The sequence below is a fragment of the Plecotus auritus genome (genome assembly GCF_963455305.1).
Source record: "Plecotus auritus genome assembly, chromosome: 7".
Classification (NCBI taxonomy): domain Eukaryota; kingdom Metazoa; phylum Chordata; class Mammalia; order Chiroptera; family Vespertilionidae; genus Plecotus; species Plecotus auritus.
The window spans coordinates 107881098-107906336 of record NC_137774.1 but is presented as its reverse complement, the minus strand read 5'-3'; the positions used below and the strand labels follow the sequence as shown (position 1 = coordinate 107906336).

At 35.3% G+C, this 25239-nt stretch overlaps 1 protein-coding gene across 2 annotated transcripts in view; it reads left to right on the top strand.

Annotated features, from left to right (window-relative positions):
• The window catches only part of YTHDC2 (YTH N6-methyladenosine RNA binding protein C2), a 76175-nt gene that overhangs the window by 40135 nt on the left and 10801 nt on the right, over positions 1-25239 (top strand). For both annotated transcript variants that reach the window (XM_080679941.1, XM_080679940.1), the window contains exons 17-25: positions 3496-3578; positions 6633-6738; positions 8442-8561; positions 8866-9138; positions 12229-12355; positions 13587-13792; positions 14145-14340; positions 17710-17819; positions 19120-19412. In XM_080679941.1, the coding sequence (XP_080536067.1) occupies positions 3496-3578; positions 6633-6738; positions 8442-8561; positions 8866-9138; positions 12229-12355; positions 13587-13792; positions 14145-14340; positions 17710-17819; positions 19120-19412 (1514 nt within the window). The remainder of the gene's footprint in view (positions 1-3495; positions 3579-6632; positions 6739-8441; positions 8562-8865; positions 9139-12228; positions 12356-13586; positions 13793-14144; positions 14341-17709; positions 17820-19119; positions 19413-25239) is intronic.

Sequence of the window (25239 nt, the reverse complement as noted above, 5' to 3'; positions counted from 1 at the left end):
TCCGGGAGCCCTTGGGGGATGTCCGACTGATGGACATCCTTAGCGCTGCCACGGAGGCAGGAGAGGCTACCGCCACCAACCCTGCACTCGCCAGCTGTGAGCAGCCTTCTTTTTTTTTTTTTTAATTTTTATTATTCAGATTATTACAGGTGCTCCTCTTTCCCACCCCCCCATAGCTCCCCTCCACCTGATTCCCCACCCCACCCCATACCCTTACCCCCCGCCACTGTCCTCATCCATAGGTGTAAGATTTTTGTCCAATCTCTTCCCGCACCCCTCACACCACCTTTCCCCTGAGAATTGTCAGTCTACTCCCTTTCTATGCCCCTGATTCCATTATATTCACCAGTTTATTCTGTTCATCAGATTTTTTATTCACTTGATTTTTAGATTCACTTGTTGGTAGGTATGTATTTGATGTCACTTTGTTGTTCATAATTTTTATCTTCACCTTTTTCTTCTTCTTCCTCTTCTTAAAGAATACCCTTCAGCATTTCATATAATCCTGGTTTGGTGGTGATGAACTCCTTTAACTTTTTCTTGTCTGTGAAGCTCTTTATCTGCCCTTCAATTCTGAATGATAGCTTTGCTGGGTAGAGAAATCTTGGTTGTAGGTTCTTGCTGTTCATCACTTTGAATATTTCTTGCCACTCCCTCTGGCCTGCATAGTTTCTGTTGAGAAATCAGCTGACAGTCGTATGGGTGCTCCCTTGTAGGTAACTAACCGTTTTTCTCTTGCTGCTTTCAAGATTCTCTCTTTGTCTTTTGCCCTTGGCATTTTAAGTATGATGTGTCTTGATGTGGTCCTCTTTGGATTCCTCTTGTTTGTGGTTCTGTGCGCTTCCAGGACTTGTAAGTCTATTTCTTTCACCAGATAGGGCAAGTTTTCTGTCATTATTTCTTCTAATAGGTTTTCAATATTTTGCTCTCTCTCTTCTTCTGGCACCCCCATAATTGGGATGTTGGTACGCTTAAAGTTGTCCCAGAGGCTCCTTACACTAACTTCATATTTTTGGATTCTTTTTTCTTTTTGTTTTTCTGATTGGGTGTTTTTTGTTTCCTCATATTTCAGATCTTTGGTTTGATTCTTGGGGTCTTTTGATCTGCAGTTGAATTTCTGTATATTCTTTATTTCAGACAGTGTATGCTTAATTTCTGACTGGTCCTTTCCATTTTTTTGGCATTCTCATTAAGGTCCTTGAAGGTCACACTAAGCTCCTCGGAGGTCTCATCAAGTTTCTTGGTGGTTTTTAGAAGATTCTTGAGTAACCTTATAAATGTGGTTTTGAAATCTATGTCCAGTAGTTTGCTTTCCTCCATTTCTTTCATTCGTGATATGTTTCTTTGTCTCTGCATTTTGCTGCTTCCCTGTGTTGATGGGAGTGGTTTTCTGTGGTAGGTGACCAGTGGTTCAGCCTATCACCTGAGGTGGACACTCTTGGTGCACCCCTTTGTGGGCTGTGTGCACAGTCTTGTTGTAGTTAAGCCTTGATTGCTGTTGGTACACTGGGAGGAATTGACCTCCAGGCCAATTGGCTGTGAGGACCCGCTGTGTCTATAATGGAAGAACTGCTGTGCTGGAGACACACTTATGGGGCAGGACTTGCTTCAGTGGGGCTTTGGTGCTCACTGAGTCTGCCTTTTGAATGTGTCACTTATGGATGTGAGTGGTTGAAATCTGTGTCATCTCACACTGACCACTAGATACACTAGCTTCTGGATCTCCAATGGGGTGCAGGTCAGCTACTGTCTGAGGCCACCCAGCAGGAGCTACAGCGAGAACTACAGGTTTCTCCTCTTTGCTTGGGGTTTGGAGGTTTTGGAGCTGTCTGACCAGAGCTGCAGTTTGTTTGGTTAAGCTGCGATAGGGCAGACCATTCATATGCAAAAGCCACTGCGTGGAGCTCGGGTGGGTTTGTAGATTGTGCGGGGCGAGGTCTCAGGGAGTCACTAGGCTAGGGTGTGGCAAAGAGCGATGGCTGCCAGTCAGCCGTCTCTGTGTCTCGTGTTTCCAAGTCCCTGTGTCCCGCGCCCCAGCACAGTAAACAATGATGGCTGTGCCCACAGCTCTGCAAGAAAGCCACCCTCACTTTCCGACTCGATGGCAGACAGTTCAGCTTCTCCCCGTAGGAGTTTGGGTCCCCAGCGTCTCGCCAGAGACTGGAGTTCATAGTAATCGGGAGCTTGTCTCCCTTTGGGTTGAAAAAAGCAGTGCACCCAGTCGCCCGCCGCCAGCCCAATTCGCGTGCCTCTGTACCTCAGATTTTCCGTGCTTGTGCATGTCTCAATGCTCTTTTCTCTTTCCTTCTAGTTGTAGAACTTCCACTTAGCCAGCTTTCCCCGTGGTTCTGGGTGATAGATGTTTTGTCTTTTAGTTGTAGTTTTGAAATTGTTGTGTGAGGCAGCAGTTTAGATGTTTACCTATGCCGCCATCTTGGTTCGGATCTGTGAGCAGCCTTCTGGCTGAGCGGTGCTCCTCTTGTGGGAGCCCACTGATCACCAGGGGGCAGTTCCTGCATTCAGCATCTGACCCCTGGTGGTCATTGTGCATCATAGCGACCGGTCTTTCTGCTGTTCATTCAATTTGCATATTAGCCTTTTATTATATAGGATATTATCATTAAAAATCTGAATAGTGAGTCAATGAAAATTCAGATTTTATTGCCCTAAAATTATCTATAGCTCAAGTAGATTTTGAATATCTTAGAAATTAATTTCTTTAGGTGTTATTTATCAAATAAACATGCCAAATGCAACATGTTATTAAAAACTAAATAAGTAGCATCTTTTCTAAAAATCCTACAATTAAACTATTATGAGAAACACATTTGTATTTGTTTTATATAGTTATTTTTTGAAAGGGATATTATTGTCACTAAAATGTTTGAAGCATATTTTAGTCAGGAATGCAGTCTTTAAAAATATTTCTCTACAGTAAATTTTCTTTGAGGAAGTATGCTGTAACATTCTGGATAGGCTAACTACATTACAGTAGTAGCTCAGCAGGAGATAAAGTGGAAGGGATTAAAATTTTTTCACTTTGGGATAGGATTGTTTCAGCTATTGTTATTCTTATTTCTCTAGATCAAGCTTCCTAGAAAGTATTTTTAAAAATGTTTTTTTCCTGATCATATGTATTCTTCACAATGATGTAAACCCGATGGACAATGATGTGAAGAGAATAGATTAGTTCTTTCCCATCTTGATGCCTTATGAGAACTGACTGCTATTATTTAACTATAGAAGAGACAAACAAATAGCTCAGCAAGGCACAGAATGAGGAAGTTTTTCAGGTCTTCTGAGTTTTTATTCTTTTTCCTTAGAATGTATGTAGTCAGAAATCTGGGTTAAAAAGAAATTAGTACTCTGCTGTAATTATCTAATCAAGGGGCGGTCTGAATTAAACTTGGCATATTAAAATATATTATAATGGTTTTGCTATTTCTTCTTAAATGCCTTTTATGTTTTAACATGAAGATGATTTAAATATTACAGAAATCCTTTGATGCACTGAATTTTGTTACAATGTTAAAAATGGTGTGGATTTCCAAAGCTAGTGCCATACAACGAAAGGGCAGGTAATGTATATTTAATGTACATTCAAAAATTGCCTGTAAAATGGAAACATATTCATATGTATTACATATTAATGTATATTCCACTTTCTGTAAAATGTTAACATTTTCATGTTAGTCTTCATTTTATATTAATTTTACAAAGCATACTAATTTAATACTGTTTAAAAAATATCACATTCAGGTTATGTTAAAATTAAAAATTTTTGCCTGGTATAAACCACATTCATGACATGTAAGAAACTTAAAACAAAAAATAAAAGCAAAAATGTCAAACATTTACAATATGGGATAAAGGACTAATTTTTGTATTATACAAAAAAGCTTTTAAAACATTGGTTAATAAAGACCAGCACATTAACTTCACATATGCTGCCTTATGTATATACCAAAATAAATGCAAATTAATGAGGTACTGCTTTTTGCTTATCAGATTGACATTGATGAAAATGTTAACAGTGCATGCAACAGAGTTGGCAAAAGCATGGGCCTATAGGCTTTCATAGTTTGCTGATGGAAATGTAAATTGGTGTGATTTCTTCAGAGGGCAGTTTGAAACTGTTTATCCAAATCTACCCTTTCATAGTGGATTCCACTTCTCATAATTTATCCTGAATATGCTTGCACATGTGTGCAAAGATGTATGTTTAAGAGTGTTTTTCATAGCATTTTTTGTAACAGTTTGGGAACACTGTAATGTCCATCAACAGTGAAGTGGTTAGATTGCTAAAGCCACACAGGGTATACCAGTGTAACTGTTAAAAGGAAAATATATAGATGTATGTCTTTTTATATGGGATGAGTTTTCAGAATATATTAAGTGAGAAAAGTAAGGTATGGAACATGTGTCTCATATTTTGCTGTACTAAAAAATATATATGTTTGTATGTATATTTAGATATAAATGCATTGTCAAGTCTGAGAGAAACATTGAAAAACTATTATTTGCTCTGAGAAGAAGGATTTGTGGGGCTCTTGAAGGAAGGAGACTTAATTTTTATTCTAAATTTTGTTGTAGTTTGGTTATTTTAGTACATGCTTGCATTTTTCATTTTTTAAAAGGCAAGATTAAAAAATACCATATTTTTCAGTAATTATTTGACCTTTTTTTTTGAATTTTAACTAACAGGAAAACATATTGACTAGACACTCTTATTAGTGTTTTGTCAGGGATAAAAATCAGAAATTTTGTAAGTAATCATTGTCATTTTTCAACATATTTTTTTGACAGCCTTCACTATTCAAGTGTTAGGGATGTAACGAATAAATTGGATGGGTAAAGTTTGAGATGGGGGAATATTGCATGCAATTCATCTTGGAGTCCAATAAATTAAGCAATTTTAGTACTATGTGAACTGTGCTACAACTGGATAAAGTCTCTAGGAGTTATGGTAGAATCTGAGATAAATATGAATAAAGAATTGTTGTGGAAAGGCATTTCTGGCAGAGGGAAAGCATATATAAAGGCCTAAACGCAAGAGAGCAAGAACGTTGTTTTGATGGAGTTTAATTTAGCAGAGAATTATAAAAAATGCATGGAAAGAGGTAAGTCACAGACAGGTCCTTAAGGACTATTCTCTCTCATGCGCACATGCTCCTTAATAAATCAGGGGATTGCAGGATTGTAGTATTCTTTCAGCTCTTTACGGAATGAATTGGTAGAGACAAAAATGATGGTAGGAGGCTCCTTCATTGATAATTCCATTTACAATAAGGGAGATATGAGAGTAGCCTGGATTATTAGCATGGTGGTAGAAATAAAGAGAAGTAAATAATTAACTTATGAGATAAGAATATTACTATCATCTGTCCAGGGGGTGAGGGGTAAGGAATAGAGTGGAATCAAGAATGTCATACAGGTTTCTATTTTAGAAAATTTTGTGGATGGTGGTGCCAGTGTCTGATAGGGAAAATGCGGAGAGTAGTTATGTTGGGGAGAAGAATTAACTTTTGGTTGTGTTGGCTTTGAGGTGACTGGAAAATCAAGTGGAGAATTAACTTTTGGTTGTGTTGGCTTTGAGGTGACTGGAAAATCAAGTGGAGCTAAGAGGCTTCTGAAGTATAGGTTAGAATTAGGATAAGGAGATCTAGATGGATAGAAATTGAAGACAGGAGGATAATTAAGATCACCTTGGGAGAGAGGATAGAGTGAGGAGAGCAGAGGGCTGAGATCCAAATTCAGAGGAACATCAACATTTAAGGACTGTGCAAAGAGAAATCTCTCAGAGGAGGCTGTGTAAGTAAGAAAGCTGATGGGTATATAGAGAGGAAAGTATTTGATGGAGGAAGGAATGGTACAAACAATGCCAGATTTTGTAATTTGCATCACATTGTTATAGTTATGTGTGCCATTTTGGACTATGAGCTTTGCGAAGATAGGAATTATTTCTGTATCTTTATCACTTAGTATATTCAGCCTTGCCATTAGCTGATATGGCAACTTTGGGTGAAATTAAGAGACTACTTTTCCTTAAGATATTTTTGTTACTTCCAATAAATTATACATGTCTTTATGATAATGGGGTAAATAACACTGCCTTGGAATTGTGTAGTTGATCATTTGTACAACTCTCATCAGTGTGTCTGAACTCAGTGCTTGGTATCAGCTCAGTAAAGATGATTAAACTTAAATTACCATATGTTTATTCATGCTTTACTTTTTTACTCACTTTCATATACAATTCTTTTTTATTTTTACCATTACCCTAGAATGTATACAGGTGGACAAAAGTAGGTTAATAATAATAATAATTACAATAATAAATAAACAATAATATAAGAATAAACTCTGTGTTTCACTTACTGACAATTGTAAACCTACTTTGCCCACCCCTATATATCAGTTAGGTATCATTCATGAATCTCACTTTATAAATGAGATAATGGAGTCCTAGACAAGTGAAGTGCCTTCATAAAGGATAAGTGTCAGAGTAGGAATTCAAATTCAGATGTCCTGATACTGGTTCATTGTTCTATATCATCTAAATCACATTGGTTGTACAGTTTACTTACTATAGTCTTTATTCCTGAGTCTTAATTTTGTATTTTACTTTAAAGGGCAGGGCGATGTAGACCTGGAATTTGTTTTCGTCTGTTCAGTAGACTCCGATTCCAGAATATGTTGGAATTTCAGACTCCAGAACTTTTGAGAATGCCATTACAGGTAGAAATTTACTTAACTCTAAAAGCCTATCTTTGTGGGTGAGGGAGGAGAAGGGATCATTTCAACTTATGCTGATTGGACTTTTCAATAATCAATGTATGAAACAATTTATAAAACAAAATTATCAAATATATATTATGAAAGGTGGTTATGTAAATAACTAATATTTTTTATATACAGAAGATTTAATTTATAAACCTCTGAAGTTTTAAAGAATTACTTGAGTGCACTTAAGTTATGGTATAGTTTATGAGAATAGCATTTGTTTTTGTGCAACATTCTAGGAGTCTGTCAACCATGTAGTTTTCACCTATTACATTTTCAATGAGAATTAGAAAACAAATTATTTGAGGTCCAAAACATCATACCAGAATCTCAGTTTAAGATGCTGAGATTAGCTTGGTAGATTTGGAACTAAGTTCACTGAGATTTCCTGGCCGTTATTGTTTTCCTTCAAGTGTTCTGACTTCATGGAACACCAGACACTATAGTTCCTAGGGAAAACTATCATAACATTAATTCGATTCTCTGCTGTGCTGAACCAGGTGCTGATACCTAAACCTTTAAAGAGACACTGGATCATATTTTTGGTAACCACATATCTAGATGACTTCCCATTTCCTCATGCTCATGTGCCATTTTATGTTCTTCTTAGGATAAAATACAAAATTCTTAACAAGTGCCTAAATTATTTCTCCTGCTTGTGTCTCCAGTTTTAATTTTTTAATTCTTGCCTTTTGTTCTCTCTTCACTCATATCAATAGTTTTCATTTCCCAAGAACATCTTTTTTTTTTTTTTTTTTTTAATGTATTTTATTGACTTTTTACAGAGAGGAAGGGAGAGTTAGAAACATTGATGAGAGAGAAACATCCATCAGCTGCCTCCTGCACACTCCCTACTGGGTATGTGCCCACAACCCAGGTACATACCCTTGACCGGAATCGAACCTGGGACCCTTGAGTCCACAGGGTGACTCTCTATTCACTGAGCCAAACCGGTTAGGGCTCCCAAGCACATCTTATTTGTATTGATCTTAGGGCCTTCATATGTGCTATTCCCTCTCCTGAGACTCCTCCCCCTTATTTTTTTTATAATTAACTCCTACTCAGTCTTTATGTCTTATTTTAAATGTCATTTCCTCAAGAAATTGTTTTTGATTTCAATGGCTTCCTTTTCCTGCTTCTTCCTAAACTTGATTAATTTACCTCTTCAGCTCCCTGTGTCCTTCATAGCATTTATCACAGTTGTAATTAAGGAGTTAATTATGTAATTGTTCTGTTCACACACAATGAAAACTTCATGAGGGTGGACACTTGTCTGACAGTCTGTCCTCTTCTTTTTCTCCAACTTGCTGCACAGTGCCTAGCACTTAGCACTTAAATATTTGTTGAATAGAGCAGAGATTCCAGAAGGTAATATAAAGGAAAAAGAAGATATTTTGGACAGTAACTCTTAAAACTGTGTGAGGAGACATTGTCACTGGTGGCAATGGTAATTTTGATATGAGTTGTTGGAGGGTGTTCATAAAAATTTTGGAACTTAGGGCAAAGTATGAGCCTATGTTTCCTTGAAAGACATTGTTCCCTTTACTGTTGTTCATTTTAGTCAGAGACTCTACTAGTCTTTGGGAACTGTAGTTCTCATGATTTCTTTAAAAAATAAATGTCAATATTTCAAAATTATTTGCTATTCTTATTTACAGGAACTTTGTTTACATACCAAGCTGTTAGCCCCAGTTAATTGTCCTATTGCGGATTTCCTTATGAAAGCTCCTGAACCTCCACCAGCTTTAATTGTACGGAATGCTGTACAAATGCTTAAGGTTTGTGTCTTAGTGGTTTCATTTAACTTATATGAAATTTAAACCAAATGAGAACACATCTTAACTAATTTTATACTTTAAAAAATTATCTTAACCATGTACTTTGAATAAATACTGTTGTGGTAATTGTAATAAAACAGTAGCTCGTTTTTATATATTTAAAGCAAAATATATTTTTTGTGTGCGATGTGATAGCAAAATAAAATTTATATTCTCATTTCCTTCTTATAGACTTTTAGATATGTCACTTACTTAAACATAGTTTTTGATTATGTCAAATTCTGTTTTGTATTCTTTCGTTTAGACAATAGATGCAATGGATGCGTGGGAAGATCTCACTGAACTTGGATATCATTTGGCTGACTTGCCAGTAGAACCACATCTTGGTAAAATGGTCCTGTGTGCTGTTGTTTTAAAGTGTCTGGACCCTATCCTTACAATTGCCTGCACACTAGCCTATCGAGATCCTTTTGTCCTGCCAACCCAGGCCTCTCAAAAACGCGCAGCTATGCTTTGTAGGAAACGTTTCACTGCCGGAACTTTCAGTGATCATATGGCACTTCTCAGAGCATTCCAGGTACTACATTGTTATTTTATTTCTGAAAATGTTGCTGGTTAAACACATTTCTGGAGCAAGTGTAAGATATTAAAAAAATAGGTATGATTCCATTAATTTTGTTTCATTATAACATCACATTTTATTAATTGCCTAGAAAAAAAAAATCTTCCTATTGTTAATGTTAAAATTATCACAGTTTTTCTCTACTTTTTTTCTTTCATTTTATCTTTGTAGGAATATGTATATTGTAGGTGTGTACATATTTATTTTTATTTATACTTGTATTTATTTTTAATACTCAAGTTTCTTATCTTTTAATTATATCTTTGGCAAGGAATGCTCTAAAATTTTAGTTAATAACACTGTATGTTATTCGAAATATATAGAACAAAGCTTGGAAGAAATTTACCTTGAATTTAATGTCTATTTTTTTTTTTAGAGTACATCTTTTTTTTTTTTTTTTTTGTATGAGCAAGACACTGTGCTAAGAACTTAATTTTATAAAGCAAAATAAAAAAATCACTTAAAACCTATTAAGATAATAGTAGTGAAAAATGAAGAAACTGCTAAATGGGAAAGGAAAGATAAGGAAAGTGAGACTCTGAAGAAGGGAAATTATATATAATTTAGAAATTCAGATGCAGGGGAGAATTTTGTTATTTCTTCAAAAGGTAGACATGTTATTTATCCTTAAATTCTTTTGAATGTAGTCTATGCCTGTACATTAAAAAAGCGTTTTTTTGTTTATGCAGAAAATACTTTTTCCCAAGTATTTCCTTAAAATACATACAATTTACAAAAATATTTACAAGCTTCTTTTGTGTGAGTATTATTAAACAACTAGAGGCCCGCGCACGAAATTTGTGCGTGGGTACGGTCCCTAGGCCTGGCCTGTGATCAGGGCCATCTTCCCCGGCTGCCTGCAGCTGGCCCCGCCTCCCACCAACACCCATCCCTGGTTCCCCGTTTGCCATCAGACGGTCGGAACCTGATGGTCAGGGGAAGGGATGAGAGGTTGGCCGTTCCCACCTGCTTGTTGGCCCCGCCCCCATTGTGGGTTGCCCTTTGTGTGTGGGGTGACTGGTGGGCGGGGGCCTTGGTCTGGCACCGCCTGTGTCCTCCACCACCCACCCTCAGTTCCCTGTTTGCCATTGGGCAGTTGGAGCCTGCTGGCTGGGGAAAGGGACCAAGAGGTGGTCACAGCGCTTTATAGTGACTGGTTGAGCGGTCATTCTGGTATTTCTGCTGTTAGGGTCAATTTGCATATTACCATTTTATTATGTAGGATAGAGGCCTGGTACATGGGTGGGGGCCGGCTGCCCTGCCCTGATGGGGGCCCTGGATTGGGGTGGGGGTCCCTCCTGGGGGGCAGGGCTGGCCAGGGCGAGGGGTTGCGGCCATTCTGGTCTCTGGTCGTTCTGGTCATTCCACCGTTTCAGTTGCTGGGCTTTTATTATATAGGATGGATAACGCATTGCTCTTAATTGGGTCTATGATACCTTGTATTCTCACAGATCAGTTGAGTGACAATAATTAGAGAAAGATTTGGAGAATTCTTATCTATTCTTTTTTTTATTTTTATTTTTTTAAATTGATTTTTTACAGAGAGGAAGGGAGAGGGATAGAGAGCTAGAAACATCAATGAGAGAGAAACATCGATCAACTGCCTCCTGCACACTCCGTATTGGGTATGTGCCTGCAACCAAGGTACATGCCCTTGACCGGAATCGAACCTGGGACCCTTGAGTCCGCAGGCTCACGCTGTATCCACTGAGCCAAACTGGGAGGGCTCTTGTTTATTCTTTGCTTTTCCCCCGGCTCCTTGAAAAGAAGAGAGGGAATAGATAGATTACTGCTTTGATCTATCAGTTATATTTCAAAGCAAAAGAACTCATTTTAAAAGAGGAGCTATTTTATACTGCACATAGATGGTTTCTAGAAATCCCACTTTCCATTCTCAGACTGATTAGGAGGTTGATACAGAGGTTATTTTTGGAGGAATGGAGGATTCTTAGATATAAATGTGCTATGATGACTTAGTTTTAAAGGCTCTATACTTTAGTGAAGGATAATTAGCACCTGTATCTGAAAGGTAAATATTTTTACATAGCTGCTCATTTAGGTTTCCTGATACTTAGCTCTCTCATTGAGATTTTTATGAACTCAAAAAACTTACTTAGCATTTGAGTATAAATTAACTAATGATAAATCACAGTCTTAGATTTTATTTTTTATATTTAAATTTTAAACTATGTATTTTTTCTTTCAAATATATTTTTATTGATTTCAGAGAGAGGAAGGGAGAGGGAGAAAGAGATAAAAACATCAATCAGCTGCCTCCTGCGCGCCTCCTACTGGGGATTGCTGCAACTTGGGCATGTGTCCTGACCAGGAATCGAACCAGCCACCTCCTGGTGCATGGGATGATGCTCAACCAACCAAGTCACTCCAGCCAGGCGTTAAATTATTTATTTTTTAAAAAAATGGAGGTATAATTGGCAAAAAGTTTCAGGTGTATGGCATAATGATAAGATATTTGTATATATTGCAGAATGATCACAGTAAATCTAGTTAGCATCTATCTTCAAACAGTTATAATTTTTTTTTCTTGTGATGGGAACTTTTAAGATCTACTCTCTAGTCTGTTAATTAGATTTATTCTGAAGATTATTTCACAATATATACAAATATCGAATCACTATGTTGTACACCTGAAACTAATATAATGTTACATGTCAAGTATATCTCATTAAAAAAAAAAGTTTATTTTAAACAAGTTCTACTCTCATAGCTACTTCCAAATATACAATACAGTGTTATCAACTATAGTCCCCATGCTGTACATTACATCCCCAGCATTTAAACTTCATTTATAACTGACAGTTGGTGTCTTTGACCACCTTTACCCATTTTGCTCACTGCTGGCAAGTATCAGTCTGTTCTCTCATCTACAATCTTTTTTTTTCTTTTTAATAAAGTCTTAGATTTTATAAAATAATTAGAAGAAGAAGAATTGACCTTGAGTGGTTAATGTAGTGATTTTCAGTTACTTTATTGCCTAAGAAGTGTCTGGTACATGTATCATGTTATATAATTATATTTTTATAGGCATGGCAGAAAGCACGAAGTGATGGGTGGGAGCGAGCCTTTTGTGAAAAGAATTTTCTTTCACAAGCTACCATGGAAATAATCATAGGCATGAGAACTCAATTGCTCGGTCAACTTAGAGCATCAGGTAATGTTTTCCCACAAAAAACCTATTTAAACCACTGAGAGAACCCTGCCCGTACCTCGTAGTATTTCTAGTATTAAGCCATCTTATATTATTTTTATGACATTACCACTTTTTTGTGATATTCATTACCTGCTTTGTAGACTTCTATGTGACCTCAGCTTTTGTTTGTTGAAAAAAATTGACACTGTAGAATTGTCATTGAGAAATGTGTGAATACCTTTTGATACTGTTGGCATTGAACACTTTATAATATATTTGTTGGTAAAGATCAGTCTAGATATTACAGTTATATTTTATCACTATTAATAAACAGATATTTAGCTCTATGAAATATAAATTATAAAAAATTAACTAGCTTGATACAAATGCTGGCCTTCATATTTTTGGAACATAAAACAACAAGTAATCACTTGAAGGCATTTTGATTTTTTTAAAAATGTAGCTATTTTATTTTAGAATTGCTAATTCCTTTTTGAGTAGCATAATACATTGAAAAAATAGAAGAAAACTACCAGAGTCTGGATTTACAGATGAGCTGAAGTGCCAAAGTAACATAAGGAATAAACCAGAGGATTTAGAGTTGTCTCAAATATGGGACAATATGAAGGACTTTTGAAATTATTACAAGAATGGTTTAGGTTTTCAGCTATGATTTTAGTGTGTTTCAGATAGCAGCTCATGAATAACTTGACTGCAAGAATGTGCAATTTTTTAAAATGTATTTTTATTGACGAGAGAGAGGAAGTGCTCATGAATAACTTGACTGCAAGAATGTGCAATTTTTTAAAATGTATTTTTATTGGAGAGAGAGAGAGAGAGAGAGAGAGAGAGAGAGAGAGAGAGAGAGAGAGATATCAGTGATGAGAGAGAATCATTGATTAGCTGCCTCCTGCTCACCCCACACTGGCATGTGCCCTGACTGGGAATCGAACTGTGACCTCTTGGTTCATAGATCACTGCTCAACCACTGAGCTATGCCAGCCAGGCAAGAATGTGTAATTTTTAAAAAGTTTCTAAGCCCCCAATGAATCTTCTACTTTCTTTAGCCTGAGCAAATGTAAACTTTCTTAGAACATTGATTCTACATTTTAAGTTAGATTTTATTAATTATTGTGGAATTTGAATATCATTAAACTTACATAGGTTCTACAATTTTTTAAATAAAAAACACACAAATTTAAAAGTATGTTGTGAATAGGAAAAGTAGGTGTGGTTTTTTTCCTCTTTCTAGGTTTTGTTAGAGCACGAGGTGGTGGTGACATTCGAGATGTTAACACAAATTCCGAGAATTGGGCTGTCGTTAAAGCTGCATTGGTGGCAGGCATGTATCCTAATTTAGTCCATGTGGACAGAGAGAATTTAGTATTGACAGGGTCAAAGGAGAAAAAAGTACGGTTTCATCCCACTTCAGTTCTCAGTCAGCCTCAATATAAAAAGGTAAAACATTTTTAATGCTCTTAGGCCTTGAGGTGAAACTCATCTAATTTAGATGTTTGAAAAATCAATGAAAAATGTTCTAAATACTGACCTGCTTTAAGAAATTAATTATATATATATGTGTGTATAATTCAGCATTGGAACAAAATTTTGATTGACTCTTCGAGCTGGAAGAGTTAATGTGTTAAGAAATGAGAACTTTTGTCCAAACTACATGAGCAATGACTTGCTTTAATTTTTGCTTGGGTATGCATCACCCATTTTATTAAGGAATGTTTTACAGTTTAAAAGTATTACCAGTAAATTAGGTGATAAACATAATTAACAATTTTTAAATTTATTCTCCTAATAGATTCCTCCAGCCAATGGTCAAGCTGCAGCAATTCAGGCACTGCCCACAGATTGGCTTATTTATGATGAAATGACCAGAGCCCATAGAATAGCTAACATTAGATGTTGTTCAGCAGTGACACCCGTCACTGTATTGGTATTCTGTGGACCAGCTAGGTTGGCAAGTAATGCTCTTCAGGAATCTTCATCCTTTCGAGGTAAATATGTTATGAAGGAAATAAAAATCTATTTGAAATGAAGTTTTTTTTCTTTTTACTAAACCAAACAAATTTTGAAATTATAAAAACTTATGTAGTGTTAGCTCCCTTTTGATATAAGGCTAATTAGAAAATACTAAAGCATACCACTGTTCTTGAAAGTAATTAATATAACTTGATTTGTATTTTTTTATTAATCTTGCTGATAGGAAGTTTGCTTCTCTCTTCCACTGAATTTAAATGATTACCAAAAATAAAAGGTATCTGTTTAAAGGAAATAATAATAATAGTTACCCATAATCTTATTACTCTTATGTAAACATTTTTTAATATTACCTATTTTTTTCTATAGATATATACATATTTTAAATTATTTTACCCATACTATTATTTTATATTCTGTTTTGATTGTATAGAATATAAAAAACATGAAATATTTTATATTAATGGCTGCAAAATATTCTATCACATTAAAGTGGTATAATGTACTTAAAACGTTTCTTTACAATTGGACATCTTGATTATTTCTAATTTTTTGCTATTTGGTGACTCAGCCAATATTTATTGAATAACTACTATATGTCAGGTATTGTGGTAGGTATTGAGTATGTAACAGAAAACAAGATAGACAAGTTATTTCTGTCCTTAGGAGTTTACATGGTTGTGGATGGTAGAAAGACAGCAAAAAAGTAAGTGTTTTATATAGTACTATGAGAGAAATAAAGCAGGCTGCCTTAGGGATGACCTACTTTAGAAAGAAACCCTAGACAAATTTCTGAGGAGATATGATTTAAGCTGAGACCTAAAGTATATGAAGAAGCTAGCCATGTGAAGATACATAAATAAGTTGGCAAGGGCCAAGATTCTGCACTAAGAAAAGATCTAGGAATTGACCTAAGGGTATGTGATTGGAAACACAATGATCAAAGAGAGAGTGGGGTGGAATAAGGTTTGAGTACTGATGTTTTTCTTAATTTGACCTACAGTTTCATGATTTAAAGCTATTAGCCTTTTTTCTATCATATATAATATCCATTTTTGTTAGTTTTATATATTTTGAGTTCTGTGGTGTTTTTGTATTGTTTTGTTTTTTAAATCCTCACCCGAAGACATGCTTAGAGAGAGAGGAAGGGAGAGAGAGAAAAACTTTGATTGGTTGCTTTCTCTCAGTGTCCTAATCTGGGATTGAGCCTGAAACCCAGGTATGTGCCCTGACTGGGAATCCAACCGGCAACTTTTCAGTGCATAGGGCCATGCCCAACCAACTGAGCCACTCTGGCCATTCTAGTTCTGTGTTTTGACTACTATAGATTCATATTGAATAATCTTTTTCTATACTGCTCACTTCAAAGCTAAAAAAGTTTCATTCTTCCATGGACGTGAGAAGTGTACTCTGTTTTGTTTTTCTTCTTTTGGTATAATTTGATTTTTAAGATAATTTTTTCAACCATGTTGAGTTGACTCTGTTTTAAAATGTAGATTTCATATTTTTCCAAGTGCTTTCCCTCACCTGCACCAAAATAATCCTTATGTATTGTCTTTTGAAAGCTTACATTGATTTCATATTACATTTGGCATTGTAAAACTCTCTGTATCTTCTGTTCCTTTAAATTTCTGCCTTTAAATTATAACATGTTATTCAATAGTTTTGTATTTGAATAAGCTCTAATATCTGGTGGAGGATCTACCTGTAACTCTTTGCTGCTTTTCTGTTATTAAGTTATTTGATAACCTTACCTATTTTTTTTTTTTTATGAACATTGAGTAGTCATCTTCTTGTAAACCTTTTGGCACTAAACAGTTCTTTTGTTATTTTAATTTAGTGTTTGCTTCCAGCAAATTAAATATATTCTTCTATTTAGCTATATCTTCTATTAAATTTAGCAATTTTTTGGTAACTTTGTAAAGGTTGGATATATTTCTTAAGATGATTCTTAAGGTGTTTTGTTGCTGTTTTTGAATTATTGTGGTAAATAGGTTTTCTTTCTCTTTGCCTGTTTTCTTGCTTAATAAGAACTCTACCTCAAAGAGTATATTTTTATGTACTCTGTTACTTTACTAAGCTCTTATTAATCCTTTAGATTCTTTATTTCTTAAGTTATATTACCTTCAGGTGGTAATATTTTAATTTGTTACCAAAATTTATTTTTTCATTTCTTTTTCATGATATTGGAAAACCATGTTAATGGTCTACTTTGTCTTTTTTTAATTATAAAGTTTTAAATTCTAAAGTTGTACCATTGATTATAATGTTAATTCTTGTTTTAATAAATTATTTTATTCATTAAATTAAGACAGAATTGTTTGGTTTTTAATGTTTTAAAAATGTGTTGAATTTGTTAAATAACGTCTGAGCATTTGTTCATGTAATCAGAATTTATTTCATTTATGATGTGGTGTATATTTTTTTTTTATGGAACTACCATCATATTGTTCCAAGGATAAACCTTTCTTGGACTAAGAGTAATTTATAGCAATGCTAAATATTTTGCTAGCACTTACTAAAATTGTAATATGTTATGTTCATTAGTGAGGCTGACCTACATAGAGTTTGTGTGGTGTGTGCATTTGCACATTTAAGTATCTTTAGGTTTTATCAGTTTTAAGGTTAGGTTTAGATTCTCTCATTAAAGGAACTGGCTATTATTTGATTTCTTAAAAGTTTGAGAGACTTGGTGTTCTGGATTTCTTTGTTGTTGTTCTTTAAGGACATCTCGAATTTCTTCCTTAAAGAGTCCGAGTTTTTCTATTTCTTATTCTGTCAGTTTTAGTAATTACTTATTCTTTCAATTTGTTTTATAGAAATGAATAATTTTTTTTGAAGGTTTCAAGATTCTATAATTCTTTTAAGCTTAACACATTTTGTGTAATTTTTACAATTTTATGTTCAGTTTTGATTTTGTAGTTAGATTTGTGCTTTTTTCTCCCTTTATTAAATTTTTCAGAGGATTGCTTATTAGGTTTCAAGGAACTAGACTATAGTTTTAACTATTAATAACATTTTGTTTTACCTAATATATCAATTTTTTGCTTACTATTTTAAATGTTTTATTCCTTTCTTTATGTTAATTTTCTTCTTCATCTAGTTATTTAATTTTTTTTTTGGATTTTTAAATTTCTTGTCTTTTTTGTTTTGTTTTGTTGCCTTGTGATTAGAGATTGTAGTCTTTACAATTCTTTTCCCCCCTCCTCTTAAATATTGAGATTTAATTTGTGACCTATGGGGTTTAGAGAATTCCTCACACAAATTGTTAGTATATCACGAGGATTTGTGTAAATATGGTATGTCAATCTATATTTGCTTATTCTTTTTGCTATAATATAAAATGGTAAAAGTGAAAATTTTTCTTTCAATATTTGTTTGGACAGCGGATGGTATTCCTAATGATAGTAGTGATAGTGAAATGGAAGATAGAACTACTGCTAATCTGGCAGCTTTGAAACTTGATGAGTGGCTCAATTTCAAACTAGAACCTGAGGTAAGTTGCTCTTTAGTAGTGTGATCCAGTTAGTATGATCTGATAAACAATATAATGCAAATTATATCTTTAATATACAACTTCTTTTTCAGTTTTCATAGGGCCCTCAGGTATTCTCTGTTATATTGGGGTTTATTCCAACAGTGGATTTGAAAAACCTAGATGTAGGTCAGTATTTACGCATGGTAATATTTTGAGTATTTCTGTGTATATAAGGTAATACTGAGTATTGGGTACACAAGAAATCCCTTTATTTTAACTATTTCTAAGAGAAAGATATGAATTCCATTCTGTTTTCTCTTTTCAGATATCTCTGAATAGGGAAAGAGGAATGTTTCTTTTCAAATTCAAAATATTTCTTGACAAAGCCTACCCTTAATTTCATCTCTACTTTTAAAGGTCATTTTATAGCTTTTTGTTTTGTTTTGTTTTGGCAGCTAAGCTGAGAATAGTTAACATGGGCTAGATTTACCTTTTTAGGATTCTTCCATCATTTGAATTTACTATATATAGTCTCACTTGAATATCCAATAGCCTGTCACTTCACTGAAATTGTTCTTGCTGAGGCCAATATTGTCCTCCATGTTGTCAAAACCAGCCTGCTGTCCTTGACAAATTTGACCTTTTCTCATTTTTTGGCAGTATTGTCCATAACCTTCTTTTTGTAATTTTATCTTTCTCATTTTTCCTCCTCACCCCTGTCCTAACTTCTTTGTCACCAGATACTGTGACATTAATCTTTCTTGATTCTTCTTCTTTCTAGAGAGGCCATTCCTTCTTAGGTTCTTTCACGGACTCTTCTGTATGTGTTTGTGCCTTAAATGTTAGATGTACTCCAATACTTTGTGCTTTGCTCTTTTCACTGTCTCTGCACAGTCCTTAGGGACTACCTCTAACCATTTATGCATTGATGACTACCATGTTTATATCTAGCTTAGGCCTTTCTCTGGACCTATGAATCCAGCTGCCTTCTGGACATCATTATTTGGATGTTCCACAGTCACTAAAATAAAATGAATGGAACTAAATGTATTTTTGTTTGTTTACTCTGCTTTTGTTTTTCCATATTAATCACACTCTACCACATATTGTCTCTCTCAATAAACTGTTTCATTTGATTTTGTGCCTCAAATATGGTAAAGAAGAAATTTTATTTCATTCTTGCAATAAAAAGAATGAAATTAGTAGTAAATTATATGAAATGTAAAGCTTGTTCTTTGGAAACATTCACAGACCCTTAACTAATAAACAAATAGGTGCTTGCAAGCATATTTGAACTGAGGAAACTATTTTATTATAGGCCGCCAGTTTATTGCTGCAGCTCAGACAGAAGTGGCACAGCTTATTTTTACGTCGAATGAGAGCTCCATCGAAACCGTGGTCTCAAGTGGATGAAGCGACAATTAGAGCAATTATAGCTGCTTTAAGCACTGAAGAACAGTCTGCAGGTTTACAACAACCATCTGGGATTGGCCAAAGGCCAAGGCCTATGTCTTCAGAAGAACTTCCTTTGGCATCATCTTGGAGATCAAATAATAGTAGGAAAAGTTCAGCAGATACTGAATTTCCTGACGAGTCTACTACTGCAGAAAGGTAAATTAATGGCTTGAAACAGGAGACATTTTCTCCAGGAAAAGGAGTTATTTATCATGGAATTATGTGCTTTTATAATATTTAGAAATTACGTTGTTATCATGTAAGGTACACAGAAAGGTCACAGTAAAATGGGAAGAGATTTTCCCTTTTAAAACCTCTATATAAAAGCCTAATATGCAAATTGTCCCCTCGGGAGTTCAACCGGGAGTCCGGGAGTTCAATCGCTTGTTATAATGTGTGCTGACCAGGAGGCGGCGTGGAACATGGTAGGCATCAGTAACGCAGCGCTGGCAGAGGGCAGCAGTGGATGTGCTGTCAGCCCTGATGGGCCCCGACGAGAGAGAGACCGCGGTGGGATGGTAGAGGTGAGCAGGCAGCGCCAGGCCAAGGCAGGGTGCCAGGCAGGGCTGTGGGCCTGTGAGGCTGGGGGCGTGAGCTGGGGCTGTGAGGCTGGGGACGCGAGCTGGGGCTGCCGGGGCGAGATGGGGCTGGACATGCCCTGAAGCCCTCCTGTGGTCCCTTGCAGGCAGGCCAATCTCCCACAGTCCCTCCCTGGCCAGCCAGTCCCAATTGTACCTCTGTAGCGGAAAGAAGCCAGAGTCATCACCAGAATATGTCTGAAGACCAACTATTGGCACAACGTACCTCTGCAGCCGAAAGAAAGCATCGTCGTCGACAGAATATGTCTGAAAAACTGTCATCAACAAATACTACCAATACTGATAGGAACTACCTTCACAGCAAAAATGAAGTAAATAAGGATGTAATTATTGAACATAATTGTGGTGGAATGACTGTTACATGTCAATTTTGCCTATCACTAAATTTCTCAGATGAAAAACCATCTGATGGAAAATTTACTTGATGTTGCAGCAAAGGTAAAGTTTGTCCAAATGATATAAATTTTCCAGAATACCTGGCATATTTAAAAAAATTAATGATAAATGAAGATTCTGACAGTAAAAATTTTATGGAAAATATTCATTCCATAAATAGTTCTTTTGCTTTTGCTTCAATGGGTGCAAATATTGCATCACCATCAGGATATGGGCCATACTGTTTTAGAATACACGGACAAGTTTATCACCGTACTGGAACTTGACTATCCTTCAGATGGTGTTTTCGGAAGTTTGCTCAACTCTACGTTTTAGACATGGCCAAAGCAACAAGTAAAAGATTAGCAATGCCAGAAAACCAGGGCTGCTCAGAAAGATTCATGATCAATATCAACAACCTCATGCATGAAATAAACGAATTAACAAAGTCATACAAGATGCTACATGAGGTAGAAAAGAAAGCCCAATCTGAAGCAGCAGCGAAAGGTATTGCTCCCACAGAAGTAACAATGGTGATTAAATACGATCGTAACAGTGATCCGGGTAGATATAATTCCCCCTGTGTAACTGAGGTTGCCATCATATTCAGAAACGAAGATGGAGAACCTCCTTTTGAAAGGGACCTGCTCATTTATTGTAAACCAGATCCCAATAATCCAAATGCCACTAAACTGAAATCAGTATCCTGTTTCCTTAGATGCAATGACATATCCTATTCTTTTTCCACATGGTGAAAAAGGCTGGGGAATGGATATTGCATTAAGACTCAGAGACAACAGTATAAGCAACAATAATACTAGACAAAATGTAAGGACATGAGGCACACAAATGCAGTATTATGGATTTCATCTCTCTGTCCGGGACACATTCAATCCTATTTTAAATGCAGGAAAATTAACAGTATATTGTCGATTCATATTAAAAAATGGAAGCCAGGGGAGGGTGGGGGGAGGTCAATGGGGGAAAAAAAGAGACATATGTACTACTATTTTTAATACTTCAAACAATTAAAAAAATGTAAAAAATAAAATAAAATAAAATAAAAGTAAAAAAAAATAAAAAATAAAAAATAAAAATATAAAAAAAATAAATAAAAAAAATAAAAAATGGAAGCCAATTGGATAAATTTTATTAAAGCAAACCAATCTAAGTTGAGAGTTGAAAAACATAGTGGTTTGATAGATCATCTCACTTCTAGATCTGAAAATCACAATGTGCTGATTGGTAAAATGAGAATACTTCCATCGTCTTTTGAGGGTACTCCCAGAAATATGCAGCAGCGATATCAGGATGCTATGGCAATTGTAATGAAGTATGGCAAGCCCGATATATTCATCGCCATGAAGTGCAACCCAAAATGGGCAGGTATTACAAATAATTTACAATGCTGGGAAAAAGTTGAAAACAGACCTGACTTGGTAGCCAGTGTCTTTAATATTAAGCTGAAGGCTCTTTTAAATGATAATGTAAATTTATTTGGCAAAGCTGCAGCTAAAATTCATGTCATTGAATTTCAGAAATGTGGACTGCCTCACGCTCACATATTATTGATATTAGATAGTGAATCCAAATTACGAACGGAACATGACATTGACCATATAGTTAAGGCAGAAATTCCGAATGAAGACCAGTGTACTCAACTTTTTCAAATTGTAAAATCAAATATGGTATATGGACCATGTTGAATACAAAATCCAATATTAAATATTAAAATATTTCTTCTAATTATTTTCCTTTCAATGTGTATGAATCTGCACCAGGCCACTAGTAATTCTTATAAGTTTTAAGATAATATGAAGGATTTCAGGCTACTGGTATGTGAGTTATTTAATAAGAAATTTTTTTTTTCAGGAAAAACTCAAAATGTTTAATTTTAAGAATTCACAAATTTAGGGTCTGTTGAGAAGATAGCAACATTTTTTATTATACATTTTAGTTAATACATATCAAGTGGCATTTTTCCTAAGTACCCTACAGCAAGAAGTGATAGCTATAGCCATTTAAAAGAACAATCCACAAGTATTACTTAGATATCAATATTGCTGACTAGTATTCCTACAGAAAAATCATGCATTTATTCAGTGATACATTGAATGCCTGTTGTTCTTGGTGTGAGGGATAGAGCAATGTACAAAACAAAATAGACCTCTTCCTTCAGAGAATTTACATTTTATTGAGAGGCATATAATAAGTAAACAAATTTATTATTGTGACAAAATTTGTTTCAATTTAATCAAATTCTTTTATTCTTGCATTTAGCAATTAGATATGACATTTTTATTTATTATATGATTGTCAGTAGTTAGAAATCTCTTCTTGAATTATTTATCCAAAAATATATTATGATATAACTAGAGGCCTGGTGCATGGATTCATGCACCATTGGGGTCCCTTGGCCTGGCCTGCAGGGATCGGGCTGAAACTGGCTCTCTGACATCCCCTAAGGGGTCCCAGATTGCGAGAGGGCGCAGGTCAGGCCGAGGGACCCCACAGGTGCACGATCGGGGTCAGGGAAGGACCGTGGGAGGGCTGTAGGGCATGTCTGGCCTGTCTTGCCCAGTCCTGATTTCGGGACCCTAGCAGCAAGCTAACCTGGTCAGAGCGTCTGCCCTCTGGTGATCGGTGCATGTCATAGTGACCGGTTGAACAGTCGAATGGTCGGACACTTAGCATACTAGGTTTTTATTATATAGGATATGATAGTGGTTATAATGAATCATTGGGCATGATTCAGAACTATTTCTTGTAAACACATTTAATAGAATCAAATATGTTTCTTATCGTTAGAAAAAATTTTCTTACCTTGTTGATAACAAAGACAACATTTTGCCTGTGATGCTAGTTTTGGCAATATTGGTGGAAAGTCTCTGTAGTAAGAATATGATTTCACTGGTAAAAAACTGAAAATAGAAACAATGGAAACAAAAGATATGTGATGTTCAAGGATCAGATGGGGATTTCATTACCTTTTGATCAAAATTTGCTTATTTCAGTGAAGCATAAAGGCTTTATTAGTTCAGACTTCAGTGGAAGAGGAATAATATATATTGGTTTCCAAGTTCTTCAGATATCCAGTTTTAGGAATAATTTAGCCAGTTGCCAAGAAAACCACACATTGTGTGCAGCTGAACCTTTCTGATGTAGACCATCCTAAACAAAAGAATAGTAAAAACCATATTTTCTACTTTGACATCCCCCACTTTTTTGAAAAGATTATTCTAAAAGCTTACTTGAACAGCATATTTAGAATGTGCACATACATTTCCATAGATATTTCAATGTTGTCTTATTATTCCTACACCTGTCTATAAAAAAAACCTGTTAGATTCATATAGAACTGTGTGTGTGTTTATAAACGCATATGTATTATGTGTGTATCTATATTCACATACTAACAGAGGCACACAGACCTTTTTTTAAATAAAAACTTCCTTTTTCCTTTATAAAGTAATACATATTCATTTGATAAAATTTGGAAATACAGAAGAAAACCAGAATTATAAAGTGTAATTAGTTATACTTAGAGACTGCTTGCCTTATAAGTTCATTTTTCCCTCCTTGTGATACCAGGATCAAGCATTTCCTTTTCTTACAAGATGTAGCCTGACATTTTTCATTCTCTTAGCTGTTGAACAATAGGACTTTTTGTAGAATTGATCGATAATGCCTAGAGTTGATGTATCTTGGTGAGGAATAGAATGAGGACTCTTAGGAAGATTTATTTTTGAAGAGAGGTTATAATCTTTGTGGGATTACTTTTTAGAGAAAAATTATTTATAGTTAGAGTTTTCACTCTAGGATGGCAAGATGTAGATTAAATAAATGTTATCAATAAAAACACACTTTTTGTCAGTGAATTTTTTTTCATTTTTAATAAATCTTTATTGTTCAGATTATTACAATTGTTCCTCCTTTTTCCCCCCATAGCTCCCCTCCACCCAGTTCCCACCCTCTGCCCTTACCCCCCCCCCACTGTCCTCATCCATAGGTGTAAGATTTTTGTTCAGTCTCTTCCAGCACCCCCCACACCCCTTTCCCTGCGAGAATTGTCAGTCCACTCCCTTTCTATACCCCTGATTCTATTATATTCACCAGTTTATTCTGTTCATCAGATTTTTTATTCACTTGATTTTTAGATTCACTTGTTGATAGATATGTATTTGTTGCTCATAATTTTTATCTTTACCTTTTTCTTCTTCTTCCTCCTCTTAAATAATACCTTTCAGCATTTCATATAATACTGGTTTGGCGGTGATGAACTCCTTTAGCTTTTTCTTATCTATGAAGCTCTTTATCTGCCCTTCAATTCTGAATGATAGCTTTGCTGGGTAGAGTAATCTTGGTTGTAGGTTCTTGCTATTCATCACTTTGAATATTTCTGCCACTCCCATCTGGCCTGCATAGTTTCTGTTGAGAAATCAGCTGACAATCGTATGGGTGCTCCCTTGTAGGTAACTAACTGTTTTTCTCTTGCTATTTTTAATATTCTCTCTTTGTCTTTTGCTCTTGGCATTTTAATTATGATGTGTCTTGGTGTGGTCTTCTTTGGATTCCTTTTGTTTGGGTTCTCTGTGCTTCCTGGACTTGTAAGTCTATTTCTTTCACCAGGTGGGGGAAGTTTTCTGTCATTATTTCTTCAAATAGGTTTTCAGTATCTTACTCTCTCTCTTCTTCTGGCACCCCCATAATTCTGATGTTGGTACGCTTAAAGTTGTCCCAGAGGCTCCTTACACTGTCTTCATATTTTTGGATTCTTTTTTCTTTTTCAGTTGGGTGTTTTTTGCTTCTTTGTATTTCAAATCTTTGACTTGATTCTTGCAATCCTCTAGTTTGCTGTTGGATCTTTGTATATTATTTTTTATTTCAGTCAGCGTATGCTTAATTTCTAGTTGGTCCTTTTTTATATCCTCGAGGGTCTCGCTAAATTTATCAGCCTTTTCTAGAAAATTCTTGAAAAACCTTATAACTGTGGTTTTGAACTCTATGTA